This window comes from Syngnathoides biaculeatus, chromosome 8, assembly GCF_019802595.1.
Source record: "Syngnathoides biaculeatus isolate LvHL_M chromosome 8, ASM1980259v1, whole genome shotgun sequence".
Classification (NCBI taxonomy): Eukaryota; Metazoa; Chordata; class Actinopteri; order Syngnathiformes; family Syngnathidae; genus Syngnathoides; species Syngnathoides biaculeatus.
This window is the reverse complement of record NC_084647.1, coordinates 1925126-1944036: the sequence shown is the minus strand read 5'-3', so window position 1 is coordinate 1944036 and position 18911 is coordinate 1925126. Positions and strand designations below refer to the sequence as shown.

Genomic DNA, 18911 nt, shown 5'->3' with positions numbered 1-18911 from the left:
TCGGTCTCTAAACACCCGGCCAAAGCGAGACTCATGTTGAACGAGTAGCCGACTCGAGCCGAATGCAAACAGGGCGGTGCCGAGACGAGCCACTGTCCACTTAGAGTCAAGCTGTCAGTCATGTCGCATGTCTCAAGCCAGTGTGTGCTCGTAGCGTGAGCATGCACTTGTGTGCTATGTTTTTTGTTATTTATTTATCTTTTTTAGTATTTTCTTTGCCATGGGGCCAGAGAAAGACAGTGGTGCTACCAGCAGCGAAGGAAAAGGAAAGTTGAGCAAACCACGGTAGATTTAAGTCTGGTCAGTACGAAAATACAGTGCATGTTTGTTATGGCTCACTATCTTCGTGCGAGAACCGGGATAAATCCTGAACTGGTTGCCTTGTAATTGCAGGACAGGTACTGTAGTGTTCAAAATAATAGCAGCCCAATGTGACTAACCAGATTAATCCACAATTTCAGTACATTTTTTATTGCTACATGTCAAGCAAGTTACCACCAGGTGCATTAGAGTCTCAGGAAAAAAAAAACAATACCCAGCATTCATGATTATACACACTCTTAAGGCTGTGACATAGAGCAATTTGTTAAAACGAATGTGTTCCAAAAAATGCAGCGTGGCATTCTATCATCAATTTTGTGAAAAACAACTAGGAACTAGGTGGCCCCTATTGAAGGATGAAGCCAGTGCGTGTTGAACATCCATTTCTCCTTGAAAGCCCGAGGAAAATTGGTTGTTCAACACATTATTCAGAAGAACAGCGTACTTTGATTGAAAGTTTGATTGGACAGGGGAAACCTAATAAAGAGGTGCAAAACAATATAGGCTGCTCAGCTAAAATGATCTGTAATGCCTAAAAATGGAAGACAACCATTTAAATGGATCACAGAAAAACCAGAACCACCTCAGCCAATGACCAGCTCCAGGTTGATCAAATACTGTCTGGAGTTACCTGTGAGTACTGTGACAGTGAGAAGACGTCTGTGTGGAGCTCATCTAAGAATTGCCTGCAAAGTCCCTCTGTTAAAAAAAAGGCATGTGCAGTTACCAGTAAGTGCAGTAGATTCTCAGAAAACTAACAAGACCCAGATGGATGGATAGTCTTAGTGCTAACTCCATCCATTCATTTTCTTAGCCACTAATCCTCACAAGGGTCGCAGGAGTTCAGCCTATCCCAGCTGTCAACGGGCAGGAGGTGGGGTACAACCTGAACTGGTTGCAAGCCAATCGCAGGGCACATGGAGACAGACAACAGCCGCACTCACAATCACACTTAGGAGCAATTTAGTGTCCAATTAATGTTGCATGTGGTTGGAATGTGGGAGGAAAGCGGAGTGCCCTAAAGAAACCCACGGAGGCACGGGGAGAACGTGCTAAACTCCACACAGCCAGGTCCGGGATTGAACCCGGGACCTCATAACTGTGAGGCCAACACTTTCCATCTGTTTCACCGTGCCACCTAGTTCTAACTCCTCTTGTTAAAATGGGCCAAGCACTGTGTATAATTTACTTAATGTTAACACAGTGATGCGAAAAACACAAAACACAAAATTTTCTCTGCAGTTATAAGTGCGTCAGAGATCAGTTGATGTAAAAATAGTTTGTAAAAGAATACTGTTTTTATACGGAGGTCTTATGAAGAGTTCTTTTCCGAAATGTTATTTGATAAAAAAAAATGAATCTTACCATCCCATTAAATGTGACCCCCTTTAATTGAACATGTTCAGGTTTAACTAATTACATGTGCTAAAGGATATAAGAAGTGTTTGTAAAAATGTTAGCATCTGGGTAAATGTATTGTTGTCTTGGTAATAAAATGGATGCATTGAGTTTTGTAAAGGTTTTCTTCATTTAAGCATGGCTAAACTTCGAAATACTTACTAAGCAAATGATCACAGTAATGATTTTCGTAACAACAGAACAGTTGTTGCTCAACCATCCAAACCATAAATGTTACTTTCATAATGTTGGTGCGCATTTACCAACTCAAGTCAAGTCGGACCAATGCACATTCTCGATAAGCAATAATGCAGATTTTCAGGAAAGTGGATGATGCAATGAAGGATGATGAGGAAAGGAATCTCAACATTATACAATACAGGTATGGAGTACTGTGAAAGAGAAGGATAACATATAGAAATTTGTTTAAAAAGGTGTTTGTAATAATGGCTAATTTAATTTGGGAAGCAGACTATAAGAGAGGATATGGAGAAGTGCCTCCGTGTAATATGATAAAGAGATGGTAATTCCATCTGGAGCTAATATCATACCAAGAGTTTTGCAACACAGAACTGGTTCCTTTTGATTACACATGTTAATATGTGCAAGATTATTTTCCTTTCTATGCTCTTGTTCCATGGCATGTCAATTGCACAGGGTAGTACAGGTATTACATATGCCAGTATCAGTCAGAGTGTATTTCAATGATGTCACTAGGGAATGAACATCAACAAGAGTCACTGCTATCGGGCGGAATCCTCGCGTTCCTAAAACCATCACTTTTCAGGAAACTAAAAATAAAAAAAAAAAATCAGTATGATTCTTGAGCCATTAACATTGCTTCATCAGAGAGAGCAAAGAATTACAAAAATAAATACAATAATAATTCAAATCAATCATTTATAAAGAAAAATAGCCTCACAGCTGAACAATTGTGTTGATTTGTGAATAAAAAAAAAAAAAACTTCACCAAATTTGGACAAAGGAGGTTTCAGCTCGACATGAGCAATACCGACAAAATCACTGTCATTTCTTGTGTATAATGTGTATTCGTAAATAATACGCACCCCAAAAGTTGACCTAAAAATCTGAGACACCCATGTTTAATGCATTTTTACACTACATGATTTTTGCTTCTACCCATCTGATCAAAACATGAAGTATTAGCTGTAATTTTGTTAGTTTTCTCAAAGACGTATTCTAAAGTTAAGCACTTCATTGGAACACTGTACTTTTTATTTTACTTGATCTTATTTTGAAATTCATAGGCCTACTTTTATTGACTAAATGAAAACACGCTGTACTAATGTTTGATTACCTACGCAGAATTTGTTAGATGTGTTGCATGCATCAATAAAATGCGAAAGTCTTTTTCATTTTCTCCTATACTGACAGTTAGCATAATGAGCACTATTGACCTTTGACAATTTTGGGGGAAAATGAATATTATTCATCAAAAATGATTGTATTTATTTATCCAAACTTGCGGTCTGTCCTTTATTTCATTCCATCTGTTCCTTTTCCTTTTTTCCAAGTGTACTATATCTACACCAAACGGATCCAGGCGTGCCTTAATGAATCTTGTTTGTAAATTGGGCCACAAGGCATGCCGGGACAGAAAAGGCCAAACTGTCAAACCGTACACACAAAGTCAGATCAATCATTCTGAACATCTTTTTCTTCTATACTACAACACCAACTCTGTCTACTTTATTTCCCCAATTTCAATCAGAGATTTGACGTTGACGTTTGTAGCAAATCAATCCAAATGAACTAAAACCCCAGGATAGTATAACTTTGCTCTCTACAGTATAACACACCTATTTTTGGACTTAATGTTAAAAGAAAAATTGTGTTTTAACAATACCAGCAGGTGGCAAGGCTGCAAAGTGTCTGTGCCTGTCATATGGAAGTAAATATGTGCCACCAGGATTTGAATTAAAAAAGCCACTGAAAATGTTATGTTGTAAAAATCACATTGATTTTTCAAATTCATCACATTTTCAATAGCTGTATTTCAGTTTAACTTTTCAATGTTAACAAATTAACTATTTAAAAAAATCAACCTTTAATATTCAAACGCAATATTTTCCGTCTCCTGAGATTCAACTGGCTATAATTCGCTGTCTGAAATTCATCTTCTAAATTCAGTGTTAACACCCGGCCAATCCAGTTACGCTTTCTTAGCATGTGACGTCATGGGACTAAGAAAGCGTAACTTGATTGGCTGAGTGTTGGTTCTGACCTCAAGTAACCCTGCCTTCTCAACGCTGAATTTAGATAAAATGTGTATTCTGACATAATTTCTGTTACAGCAGGTATCCCTGGAATCATAAAAAAATATATACAGAGAAATTCCAAACAAGACCACCGACACGGCAACGCAGATGGCACCGACTGACTACTCATTACTCTGTTAAATGCGCTACTATTTGTTGAAGGGCTATTTAGGAGTGCCTTGACCTGTTTTACTGTTACTTTTGTTTCCCCTCATTTGCCTTATGCCTTATTTTTATATGAAAATTGCTTCATAAGCATATTAATTTTCTGGTAAATCTGAGACAGCTGTGTGTGCTTCATATTCTATAATATTGTAATAGTTTGCGCTCCACAAAGCCCAACCCCAGAGACACTTTGTATGTAAATGACACGTTGCCTTTGTCATTTCCTTTCTTCAGCCTTTCCTGAGATACTCTACACTGTTTCTTACTTTATACTTGCAGTACGTATTGCCTTTGTCTTTCCGGAAGGATGGATTATTGTCCTATGCAATATGACGTAGAGATGGCAAAGGTCTCATTCTAGTGGAACAAGTCCAAGTATAATCACAATGTAGCAGAATGAGATATGAGATGTTATTTTACCATTTGCTTTGGACAAGAACCTTTGAATCACAGTTGAATAGTTTGAACGTACGTAATAAATTGAGAGACTGGCAATACTGAAAGAGGATCATGATCTTAAGTCATATCACAATGAGACTACTGTGGCCCATTACCCACCTTATTAATTAACATTATCTGTTTTCTGAATTTGAAAAACAAAAATATGACTTCATCTGTAAATGCGCTCCCTAAACATTCCGCACTTTACGGCCACAGGGCTTCTAAAAGCACCAGTAAATAGCAGCACATCAGCAATTTGAACATGCCAGATGCTCAGCAATCAAATTGCGCTCACGAGATTCTGACAATGAGCTGAGACCCCTGAAAAGGCAATTGCAGGGGCCGATTACTGTCAATGGCCGAGGAAACAAATACCCTCCATTTGGTTTTCTTCTCATACTGGAGAATAAACTTCACAAATAAATGGTAACAATTGATTTTCAAGCACACTTAGACCTACTTAGTCATTTTAATACCAACATGCGTATGAGAACAAGACTTAGAAATAAAAAGTGACAATGCTGAGATCTGTGAATCTTCACTAGCCCATTTTTTTAATTGAGTTTTGTTAAACTACAAAAAAAAAAATCTTGATAAATACGAAGGGAATTACAAATACTTTTGGGCAAGCAAGTAAAACACACAAGCCAAATATTTATTTTAGCCATACCAATACATAGTGGGATCAAAATTTTAACTTTCATTTCTTTTATGAAGTTTAACTGTTTTTAAAAGTGCCTGTACAGTTCATAAAAGTTTGATGACAACAGTTTTAGTCTGCACTGTTTAAAATCAATTTACATGATTTTAGATGGGAAAAAAATGTTGCCATTGCAATTCAGACAGCCTAAATGTCAACCTGCATTTATTGTGGCACATTCACACATTTTCCTTGGCCTGGTCCAATTCTCTTTATTTGCCGAAACAATTTTAGCTTGAGGTCTTAAAATTGGTTTCAATTAGACCCAATTTTCAGAAAACTCACTAACTCTCCCACTTGCCTTGGGAGGACATCATCTTTGCGGTGTTGTCACTGAGCATAAAGAACAAGAAAATTGTGCGAGGTACCAAATACACTGAGGGGAGCCCTCCATAAGACATGACAACTCAATGTTTAGAAAAATTGTCTTTCTCAAGCACAAAGACTTTATGGGTAAAACGACATGGAAAGGAAAACATTCTGCGGTGTGCACATTTGGTGGTTTTGAACTAATTGAAATGGCGCAGACAGCGAAGTTTTGCCGGTGTCTCGAAAGAAAATCTAATAACAGATGTTATCTCTAAGTTACTCCAGGAAAATATAACTTCTTCTTTCAGAGATGAATGTGATGAAAAACTAAATTGGCTATTTTTTCACTCTTTCTATCATAAGCAGGATTATGTATGAAAATGCGCAGGCCCGAAGGCTTCTTACAAATGCTACCATCAACATATGAACAAAAAATGCTAAACACATTAACCTGACACCAAAGAAAACCTGGTACCAGCAGACATTTTTCTAATCAATCTGATAAGTCTTTTTGAAATAGTCTAGTTGGAGGAAACAAATTAATATTTGAACTTTTTGCATTTTGTGTGTTGAAAGCTGCAGACACTGGATTTTTGCCTGTTGAATGTACAATATTTAAGAAAAAAGATGAAAATTAAAGAATAAATACTCTTTAACTGTTCAACATTGTCATAGTTTTTAAAAAACATTTTGAATAACTTGTTCTTATCTCAGTCTCAGCTTGTCTTGGTTTTGTCCTGGTTTTTGTGAGTGTTGGAGTCAGGCCAGTCTCATCACAGATAGCGAGATCTCGAACAACATTACTTCTTCCTACTCTTTTTCAAACATACAAATGTTCGCGTATGCATAAATGGATAATTCATTACATATGTTTGTTTGGATTATTTATCATCTTTAACATTTTCATAATCTTGTTGTTTCTAAGTAATTGTTTTTATTCAATATTTCCATACTTGTTCGAAATCATGTACAGTACACACACAGACACAAACAATATTTTGTTTTGTAGTCCTCTGCCGTTCGGTCTCACGCTCTCATCGCCCTGCTGCAGGATGCGTTTGTCAGCAGAGAGCTGATAAACCCATTGCACATTGCTCAGCACTCACAGAAGGATATTTGTCTCCAGAGATAGCGGGCAAGATTGAAGAGAGTGATGAATAGACTCATGAGGCCCCTAAATCTCCGTTTCTGCTGTAAATCAGGCAATATAAACAGTTTAAGAAGATGTTATGCTGGGACAGTGCTTTCTGTGTTTTGCCGAAGAGCCAGCTCAAATAAGTATAGGTAGCTGGTTTTCTTTTTGCTCTAAATTTTTACTATGTGAAAAAAACTCAAATCATTTTTATTAATGTACAAGCCTATCAGATTCCCAATACCTAAAGTGATTGTGCTATCCTATGGTTGCACAATCCTATAATCCTATGATGATAACATAAACACAATTGTCTTAAGGACATTTTGTAGGTAAAACATACTGGGAGATGAGCACAAGGAGCCTTTAAGAACTCTAGAGGTGATGGTCATGAAGATAAATGTGAAGGTAAAGTGTTACTTTAATGGATCATGTATAATGCGCACCCATGAATCATATGCCACCACGAAGTTGACTTCAAAATTCTGGAAAACCCTCCTACTGATGTAAAATGCATTTTTACAATGCATGATTTTGATTCTACCAATTTGATCAAAACATGAAGCACTTTATTTGAACACGTGCTATTTCCCTTTTTATTTACTTGCTCTTATTTTGAAATTCGCAGCCCTAATTTTATGTAATGACATAGAAAACACAGTTGTGGTCATGTTTGATGACTTGGGCAAAATTTGTGAGGTAGGCACAATTCACAGAAAGCATGAAAGGCCAAAAGACACATGTAATTTTATTTGAATTGAATTGAAATTAAACAGTTAAGCATTTATTATGAAATTAATGAATTAATAATTATTATTAAACAGATCATAACGATAAAGATGGGCAGATTATATAAAAAATATATATTTCACAAATTCTCCCAGAGTATGTAAATTTATAAGCACAACTGTACATACATATACGTATATATACAGTTATAGATACCCCGATCATATTGAAATAAAAGTGTAGCTGACAACCTTTATACTATGCATATTACAACAAAATTGTACACCTTTCTCATAACGTCTATGTGGCGGTTGCATTTTGGAATTAAAATGTACAGTTTTCATAACCTCTAGACGATGGCATACAGTGAAAATAGTGAAACTACAATAAGTGTAAACATTTTTATTCATTTTCCCCCATACCTGTGCATAATGTGCACTATTGACATTTCTTTTTTGAAAGGGGGGGAGGGTAGATAATTAATCATGTGAACGTTTTGACTGATTTATTAAAATTTGCCGACACAACTCTTTTAATGATCATTCTCTATTATAGTTGAGGAAATAGTCAATGGTTTTCCTTTGTCATGTCCACATCCCCAAGACTTTATTTTCTAAACTGTCATGATCCTGCCGCTCCAGCACAAGCTGTGCGGGTGCGCTAATTGGGAGGCACACACCTGTGCCTCATGCGGGCTGATCATCCCCCGTATATTTAGGACCCAGTGACAACTGGTCAGCCGCCAGTTCGTTGAGCTTTATGTCCCGTTCCAGCACTCTCGGATTCCTGACTGAACCTGTGTGTACCGACCTCCGTCCGTTCTCTGACCAACATTGTAAGCCTGACTCCTTGACACTTCTGCCTGCGTTGTTTCCCCGTGTACCAACTCCTGCCTGTCCGCTCATCTGTTCTCATCGCCCGACGTCACAACTACCGCTGCTGCACCGGACTGCCTGCTCGATCCCCGACCTCTGCATACAATAAACGTGTCTCTTCTTGAACTACCTTTCGTCTTCCGAGTTCCTGCATTTGTGTCCTACCTCTCGTTCCGATGGGACGTGACATAAACGTGCAAACAAAATCACATCTACAGTGCTTGCAATTTTCTAGAACAGTTTTAAAATTGATAGTCCTCTTCTTTAAGATGCTTGAATGAAATTATGCATTTAAAGACCGAGACTTTGTGTCCCAAGTATACAGTCGATACCAAAACAAAGCTCTTAAGCAGCTCAATAAAACTCGGCCAGAAGAAAGAAAGTAAGGCGTAAAAAGCAGTGACTCACAGTAAATACAATGGGTGTTTAGACACACTGCCATCCTGCCTCAAACGACAGCTGTTAACTGAGACAACACAACCATTTCTAGGAGGTCAAACTAATATGTATGACCAGGATTTTCAATCATTGAAGTCATTATGCAGCCACCAGCAATCGCACACTCCAAAACAATAATTAAAACTAAATGCTATATAAAATTATGGTGTTGGGCATATTTGGAATTTCATTGTCCCAAAGTTATTGGCTTGAATGGGAAAAGTTCATATTTCTTCCATTAAATACAATATACAGTGAAGAAAATAAGTATTTGAACACCCTGCAATATTACAAGTTATCCCACTTAGAAATCATGAAGGGTTCTGAAATTTTCATCGTAGGTGCATGTCCATTTGAGAGAGACAATCTAAAAAGAAAAATCCACATATCACAATGTATGATTTTTTAACGATTCATTTGTGTGATACACCTTCAAATAAGTATTTGAACACCTGAGAAAACCAATGTTAATATTTGGTACAGTAGCCTTTGTTTGCGATTACAGAGGTATAATGTTTCCTGTAGTTATTCACCGGTTTTGCACACACTGCAGGAAGGATTTTGGCCCACTCTTCCACACAGATCTTCTCTAGATCAGACAGGATTCTGGGCTGTCGCTGAGAAACGCGGAGTTTTAGCTCCCTCCAAAGATTTTCTATTGGGTTTAGGCCTGGAGACTTGCTAGGCCACGCCAGAACCTTGATATGCTTCTTACGGAACCACTCCTTGGTTTTCCTGGCTTTGTGCTTCGGCTCATTGTTATGTTGAAAGACCCAGCCAAGACCTCTCTTCAATGCTCTGACTGAGGGAAAGAGGTTGTTCCCCAAAATCTCACAATACATGGCCGCACTCATCCACTCCTTAATAAAGTGCAGTCATCCTGTCCCATGTGTAGAAAAACACCCCCAAAGCATGATGCTACCGCCCCCATGCTTCACAGTAGGGATGGTATTCTTGAGATGTAACTCATCATTCGTCTTCCTCCAAACACGGTTTGTGGGATTAGGACCAAAAAGTTAAATTTTGGTGTCATCTGACCACAAAACTTTCTCCCATGACTGCTCTGTATCATCCAAATGGTCACTGGCAAACTTAAGACGGGCCTTGACATGTGCTGGTTTAAGCAGGGGAACCTTCCGTACCATGTATGCTTTCAAACCATGACGTCTCAGTGAATTACCAACAGTCACCTTGGAAACCGTGTTTCCAGCTCTTTTCATGTCATTGACAAAGTCCTGTTGTGTAGTGCTGGGCTGACTCCTCACCTTTCTAAGGATCATTGAGACCCCGCGAGGTGATATCTTGGATGGGGCTTCACTCTGATTGACATTGATCGTCATGTTTAGCTTCTTCTATTTTCTAATGATTGCTCCAACAGTAGACCTGTTGCTTGTGGTGTCTTTAGAGAGCTCTTATGTCTTAGGCATGTTACAAGTTTGAGTTTTACTGATTGTATGGAGTGGACAGGTGTCTTTATGCAGCTAACGACCTCACACAGGTGCATCTGATACAGGATAATACATGGAATGGAGGTGGACTTTTAAAGGTGGACTAAGAGGTCTTTGAGGGTCAGAATTTTAGCTTATAGGTGTTCAAATACTTATTTGCAGGTGTATCACACAAATAAATCATTAAAAAAAATCATACATTGTGATCTCTGGATTTTTCTTTTCAGATTATCTGTCTCACAGTGGGCATGCACCTTCCATGAGTTCTAAGTGTAAGAAATTGCAATATAGTAGGGTGTTCAAATACTTATTTTCTTCACTGTATGTTTGCAGATGATGACAGGATATATGAACCATGTTATCGGAACATATTGGAGGATAATTTGCATTTATTAACCGGAGTCTGTACAATGGGACACACTTGGACTTTTTCAAGATGACAATGATTCAAAGCCGAATTGACCAGTCAGCGGATATAGCAGCAAAATTATGGAATGGCCACCACAGCCTGCTGACACAATCAGATCCATCGATCAATTGATCCAACCATCCATTTTCTGAGCCACATATCCTCACGAGTGTTGCGGAAAAGCCGGAGCCTATCCCAGCTGTCATTGGGCACAAGGATGGGTACACCCCGAACTTGGTTGCCAGCGAATCGCAGGGTACAGGAAGACAAACAAGCATCCACATGCAGACTCACACCTAAGGGCAATTTAGAGTCCAAATAATGTTGCATGTTTTTGCAATGTGCGAGGAAATCAGAGTGCCCAGAGAAAACCCACGCAGGGTCGGGGAAAACATGCAAACTCCACATAGGTGGGCCGAGATTTGAACCCCAATCCTCAGAAGTGTGAGGCCAACACCCTACAGCTCTCCATCATGACGCCAACCAATCAAATTCAGTGCAATCCAATTGATTTATAAAGCATATTTATCAACACAAATTTCTTAAACTGCTGTACATCAGAGGATATAGAAAATAAAGTCATAAAAATATACAATATAGCACCAATAAATAAAACTAAAAAAACCGTGGTGTGCTGTGAAGGCATTCAAGAACCATAACCTGGCTCAACGCTATCACAAGGACCCAGTTACAAATTAATTAAATTCACAATAATTTAGAATTATAACTACAATATATACAAAACAACTAAATGTGTAAATATATATTATGTAAAATATATATAATTATATTTCCATCAGTCTTTTGTCTTCATTTCATAACATGTGTTATGCATTACTCATCTTAAAATCGTTTACAGTACTCTATATGCAGACATTTTTTGTAGTTGTTTGTTGGTTAGTTTGTGTAACCTTCAGAATCAAACAAGTCAAAGACACACACAGCGTCCAAATGCTCGAACCCAGACATGTCAAGCTCCTGGCCTGCGTGCCACATCCGGCACATGCAGCAATTTTGGGATCGCAGCAGGATCAATTTGTCAGCATGACATTAGGTATCAGGTATAAATGTGCGAGCGACTCCATGAGCAGCATCTCATTATTTGAGGCAATTATAAGTATTCTGTGTTGTAGGTGTGGGGATATGTCATTCAACTAATCAGGTACCAGTTTCCGAGCCAAATGGCTACTTATGGATCTGCTCATGAATTTTACATACTGTAATAGAAGCTGTTCCTGCAAATACTTTGAGAAGTTGATGAATGAAGAAAATGAAGAGTAGAAGAGGCAAGTGTGATGGACCAGGAAGTTGCAAAGATTAGTAAGGAAGGAAGTTAGAAAGGCACTAAAGATGATGAAAAATGGAAAGCCAGTTGGTCCTAATGACATAGGTATGGAAGCAATTTGGAGAGGTAGCTGTGGAGTTTTTGACCAACTTATTCAACAGTATTAAGGGTTCTTCATACTCGCAGGGGCGGAGACTGCGCTGACGTCACCGGGGCCGTCATGCATGGAGTTTCCCTATTTATTGAATCCCAACCTATGTGGACAGTTTTGAAAATGTACTGCAATTCTCCAAGCCGCTACAGCTAGCTTTGGCTAGGACTCCACAGGGTGAAGTTTCCCTAAACCTTACCGTTACCTTGTGGGTGCCATGTGTGTTAAAAAAAAGAAACACTGCAGTTATCGAGGTACAACTTTCTCCAGTGTTTTTCAAATAAAAGGAAGTTTAGAAATGGTTCAAATTTTTTTTTTTTTACCAACTGTAGCATTATTATTATTTTTTTAGAGGGTTGCATCACAGCCGGTTTCAAACATTTTGGTACGTCACCTCTAGCAAGATTGCTTATTATGATGAAGGGAACACCAACTCCAATAGTGTCCTGAATTGATTTTTTAAAAAACTGGAAAGATAACATCAAAAGGTGAAACTATTTCTTTCAAAACCAAAAGCGAGACATGCTCGACTGAACAAAAACAGCAGTGCAAGTGAATGTGTTTGGCAGACCATAGGATGGGGACAACATTTGCTCTAAAGATAGTCATTTTGTCAACAAAAAAATGGGATTAATGCCTCGCAATTTTGAGTGGCTAGTGGAGCATTAGGTCCAGCACTCCGTGACCCTCATGAGGATAAGCGGCTAACAAAATGGATGGATACATTTATGTAATTTTTTTTTACCTTCATAAATTTTTGAATTTTGTATGATAGGGTTATGTAGGGCATCAAGAGGATGAAACACAATGGTTATCTCCCCTGTTTCAAAACCGATTGAGGTAACCCTGTCAGTCATGGAGACATTTTTAAAGGTAGTCGAGAACAGAGCAGTATATGACCAATAAGGGTCGGCGCATACGGTTTATCTTTATTACAAGGAAAATCCATCTGAAATATAGCAAATATAGCACCCAATGTACCATGTTAAACGTATTCTGTGCCTTGAGTCATTTATGAATTTAAGTGACTTCCCATTCCTAATCCCCAAGGTTTAATATGACATCAGTCCCCCTTTACAGCTAAAAAAGCTTCAACACTTCTAGGAAGGCTGTCAACAAAGTTTATGTATATTTATGGGCATTTTTAATCATTCTTTGAGAAGTGTGAGGTCTAACACTGATGTTGGCCGAGAAGGCCTGGCTATCAGTCTCTGCTGTAATTCATCCCAAAAGGTGTTTTATTGGGTCTGGGTCAGGACTCCATGCAGGCCAATCAAGTTCACCCACACCATACTGTGTCATCAATGTCTTTATGGACGTTGAATTGTGTAGTGCTATGCAGTCATGTTGGATGAGGAAGTGGCCAGCTCCAAGCTGTTCCCAACATGTTGGGAGCATGGAATTGTGCAAAATATCTGATGTAGTATTCAGAGTTCCTTACACTGGAACTAGATCTCCTGAAAAGCAATCCCACAGCAAAATCCCCCTCCACCACCCAACTTTACAGTTGGCACTATGGAGTCAGAGGAGTACTGTTTTCCTGGCAAATGCCAAACCCAACCTCCTCATCAGATTACCAGATGGAGAAGTGGGATTCGAGACTCTATAGAATGTGTCTCAAATGGTCCAGAATCGAGTGGAGGCATGCAGTGTATCCAGTGCTCTGCGTTGTACCTGAATGCAGCTGCTTGGCCACAGAAACAGATTCCATCAAGCTCTCTGCCTACTGCTCTTGAGCTAATCTGAAGACTATATGAAGCTAGGAGTTCTGCAGCGTTTCCCTCTGCAGGTAGTTGGTGACTTCTTCACACTATGCACCTCAGCATATGCTGAATCAGATCCATTAGTTTAAGTGACCTACCGCTTCACAAATGAGTTGCTGTCACTCCATTTCTTGGTTCTCATAATACAATGAAGAGTTGACTGGAATATTTATGAGGTAGGAAATTTTACGACTGGACTTGTTTGCACGGGTACTTTTGACAATATCGTGTAAAATCGAGAGTGTGTCCATAATTGTGTATAGGGTAAGATACACACTCATCAAAATTAAAAGGCTCAATGTGATTTACAGTCTAAGTCCTGCGCCACTGGTTCTTCCGAAAAACACATGTTAATGTCCATGTACAGTATACCAAGATTAAAATACGGTCATATTTGGGTAAAATGTCAATCACGAGAAGTCATTGAGACTGTGGATGTGTGGAATGGATCTACCTGGCAGCGTTCAATGAGTACAAAAGAGCCTGTGACAATAGCCAGGGCAACAGCACCCCACTCCAATCACCCCAGAAGAACTCAGATCTATATGTGAATGATAAATGGTCTACTTTGGGTTCAAAATGGCAAATTTTGCCGAAAGACAACTGACATGCATGGATGTTAATAAAAAAAAAAAAAGCACACTTTAATAAACAGTTCAATATCCAAATGTAAACATTACAACTTGTGAAGTCGTGGAGTTCAAATCTAAGTCAAGACGAGTCTTTCATAACTTTTTGCCAAGCAATTTTCTTGTGTGCTGTAACATACTTGGCCAATAAAGCTGACTTGGATTCTCATCCTGTGGGCAAACAATGAAGAATAGTCTGTGTCCACTCATTACCTTTTTGTGTATATTTATTATAAAACCAATAATAACAGTAATTCTGGTGCAAATTCATATCCCTTTTCATCCCTATCTGTATAAGACCAAGTGAATGCATCACCAAGAGTGATATTCAAAGATTGGACCTTGCGGTGTGGTTTTTGCCTGTTGTCCCTGTACTTGTGTGAGTTGGGTTTTCCAGCTTTCTTCCAAAATCACAAGGTCAGACTACTTGAAGATCACATTGCACGTTAGTGTGAGCTGTTGGTTGTCTATGTTTTAATGTGTTGGTTTTAGCAAATGAGTACAGGTAAATGGTAACTGTGATTAGCTGGCAACCAGTTCACGGTGCACCCTACCTCCTACCTGAAGATAGCTGGCATAGGCTGCAGCACACCTGTGATCTTTGTGAGGATAAGCGGCTCAGAAAATGGATGGATGGAAGTAAGTACCTGTACCCTCTCTTTTACCCAAAGTCAGCTCGGATAGACATTTTTTTTTTTTTGTGACCCAGACCAGTATAAAGATTTAAAAAACAGAAGGATGGATGTAAACAAACACTGCCTGGCCAAAAACATTAAAACAGTTTTTCATTGTACCGAAGCAGACGTGCAGACTATGGCAGGGGTCACCAACACGGTGCCCCCAGGCACATGGTTGCCTGTGAGGACCATGAGGCATGTTCTAAAAATAGCACAGATCACAATTTGTTATTATTATTATTATTTCTGTGTAAAATTTTGAATCTGACTTGCTTAAATTACTTTAATTTTTTTTAAAACAACGTCATGTAATATCAAAAATTAAACCATAAATGTTTTATGTATAATGAACTCTGACTGAAGTTTGCCGCAAACAGGTCATGTAGCCCTTCACGAAATAGCCCTCAGTCTTTAAGAGGTTGGTGACCCCTGCACTTTGGTATGAATCTTTTTTGCTCAATATAAGTTCACACATCTATTTTGAACACTTCATCCTTGTCAGGGAGCAGGTCAGCTGGAATTTGTTCCAACTGACTTTGGGTGAGGGACAGTTTAGTCTTTATCCATCCATCCATTTTCCAAGCCAATTATCCGCATAGGGGTCAAGAGAGTGCTGAAGCATATCCCTGCTATCTTTGGCTCAAGGCACATTATACCCTGAACTGATAGCTTAGTCTTCAATCAATCCAAGTTGCATGTCTTTGGAATACAGGAGCAAACTGGATTACCTGGAGAAAAACCCATGCAAGCACAGCGGATTCGAACCATGTGCCAAAGACTGCTTAAGTTAAACTTTAACTAAAGAACTTGAAATTAAACTAGAATTATTATAAGATCTATAAAGCAGCATTGATTTTATTCTCTCACTAAATGACACCTGACAGAATATTTTTCTTTTTGTTGAAATGACTACTTGATTACAACCTTGGATGAAATTATGGAAATGCTAACTTTTCTCACACTGTGCAGCCAAAAGGCACATGTTTGAAGTGATCTGTCAGATCAAATTAGCCCTGGGTGCTGCACCTGGATGTATAAGATCAGCTGTGCATCTCTCTCTCGAATCAGATATCCTTATTTGGGGTGTGGAGGTGACCTTTTTGACTTTCAGACAGCATCCTTGATCATCAGACAGCTGCTGTCCGCTCAAAAGACACACACAAAATCCTGGAGCAAGGATTTTCCTGCAAGGTTGTGTTTGCAATGCTGTGTCAGAATGTCAAAATTCAATCTTCAAGTATTCCATGAAATATTACTGAATATTCCATAAAACTGCATAATTCTGAGGATAATTATTTAAATAATTGAAGGTTATGTTTTTTTAATTTGAAGAGAATTTCTATTCTAGCCAAGCAATAAAAAGGATTATTCATGTTACACACCTTTGCCCAAAAAAACAAACCCACATGTACGCCAACATTCTTCATCTATTCAGTCTGAATAAAGCTAAACAAATGAACCCACAGTTCACTGTAATTGAAAGATACATTGACAAAGCTCAAGCCATTTAGAAACCAAATGAACATTTCCCAGTAACAATCCAAGCAGTAGAGAGTCACGACTACGTTATGTACACAATTTATAGGCATAATGGTATATGTAGAAGACTTGTGTGATTGCAAATTATCTTCAGTCCACTTCACTGCATGCTTCCTACCTGGTCCAGTTTCCAGTGGAACTCGGCAGGTCGGAAAGTATCCACCTGAGTAAAGTCCCTCCTTAGCAGAAACACAAGGCGGCAATTGTGGACATACAGGGAGTAGTGATGACGATTCATCTCTGCAAGGGGGAAGAACGAGAGGATTGGACAAAACTGGTGGGACAGACCTAAACTGAAATATTTGACAGAAAATGCTTGCATAGAGAAAATCAGTCAACAGCTTGATTAGTGACTTCATTGTAAATACAGTGTCAGTGGGTCATACAAATTTGACTTCAACCAAAAAAAAAAAAAAAAAAAAAAAAAAAAAAAAAAAAAAAAAAAATCAGCGTAAAAAATGCCTTGGTGTTCAACAGAATTCTTGTAGTCCAAGCGCCCAAGCAAAGCTGAACCCATGTTGACCGGGAAGCCGAGTCAAGTTGAGCGATGCCAAATGCACATGTGGTGGTGTCGAGACAAGTCATTGCCCAATTCAAGTCAAGCAAGCACATTTGCAAATGCTTCTCAAGATTTAAAAAAAATAAATGTCCAGAATTCTTTTTGCCATGGGCCCAAAGAAAGACAGCGGTGCTATGAGCAGCAAAAGAAAAGGAAAGCTGAACAAACCACAGATATCATTGCTTAGTACGAAAATGGGGTGCATGTTTGTTATGATTCTTGCTAACTGTCTAGTATTGGCTAAGTTGACTATTTTGACGATATAATAAATATCATAAAAATGCCATAAAAGACTGTTGATGTGTTCATGTGATGACATGATGTTACCAAAGGAGTGACTAGAATTACAAAGCAAAGACCACAGATACTAGAAGATATAGAGAAGCTACTGGAGAATTACCCCACCTCATAAGCTTTGATAATAGTATACAGTATTGCAATACTGATTTGTTTAGGAATAGTTAACCTCTATAATTTGATTAGGAATTGTCGTGTATCAAGAAAGGAAAGCTTAGACTATTCATTAATCCTACAGATGCTGTTAATGCCCCCCCACCCCTCCACACACACAAATAAAAGGAATTGATACACAGAGCGTTAAACAAATACTCTGCTATTATATTTTTGTCAGCCTGAAAAACAATTTTCTGTTCTGATATTTAAATGTGATTTGGATAAATCACAGTGGAAGATTTTACCCATCGTATAAGATTTGTATTTTCTATAAGTTAAAGCATATGTCATGAAATTAAAAAAATGTTATAAAAAACATATGTGACAATCAAATTTGAAAACTTTTTTTTTATCTTATAGCAAGAGCCTCCATTATTGTTTTGCTCATGATGAAAATGTGATGAATACAACAAACATTAGAAATGCCTTTTTGTGAATGTGGGCAAGAAATGATGCTGAGTCACAGTGTTTACACTCACCTGTCTTGTCAGAATTACAAAGAAGAGTCTCCTTTTCAGCCCTGAGACCGGGACTGGGCCCGTGTTTCATCCAGGTTGCTATCGTGAACTGGTCCATCAAGCTCTGGGGGACCACCCAGTCTGGGATTTTAGCTGCCTGGTGACCATCAAACCTGAAAATCAAGTCACTGTCCTTTCCGTTGTCTGTCATCAGAGAAGTTGTCCAATTAGTGGCTGCGGAGGGGGCGGGCAGAAGGTCAGTGCTGCCCGATGAGGCCCCTGGAGTCAATGCCATTGGAACAGAGAGATTTAACAGAAGAATGGAAGAGGAGCGTCATACACAATCACAGTAGATGTGTCGTTTATTGGTCCAACCTTGGTTATAATTACTTTTCTGAGTCAAGCAGATGGCACATCTTAATACATAATCAATGGTCCGGGATTGATAGAGGATGTGACTATTGATTCATGGCGAATGAAACTGACTTTCAAAAGGAGAGATATGAGAGTCAACCACTGCAATGTGAGATAGGAACAGTCTGTTGACACGCTGTAAAGTTACACAAAAGACACAGAGCAAGGACGAGATGAAGCAACCACTCACATAAATTGTTTACTTTTGTGACTTCACCTTTATAAATCCTTGTAAATACTCATCATCACTTCATTCTTTTGAATCATAACCCAGTCTCGTCTTCCCTTTAAAAGCAACTCTATCATCCCTGACACACATGACACAATAACCTCAATATG

At 38.6% G+C, this 18911-nt stretch overlaps 1 protein-coding gene across 2 annotated transcripts in view; it reads right to left on the bottom strand.

Annotated features, from left to right (window-relative positions):
- The window catches only part of LOC133504916 (calsyntenin-2-like), a 176362-nt gene that overhangs the window by 66543 nt on the left and 90908 nt on the right, over window positions 1-18911 (bottom strand). For both annotated transcript variants that reach the window (XM_061827657.1, XM_061827658.1), the window contains exons 7-8: window positions 18180-18437; window positions 16807-16928 (exon numbers count right to left, since the gene is read on the bottom strand). In XM_061827657.1, coding sequence (XP_061683641.1) covers window positions 16807-16928; window positions 18180-18437 — 380 coding nt within the window. The remainder of the gene's footprint in view (window positions 1-16806; window positions 16929-18179; window positions 18438-18911) is intronic.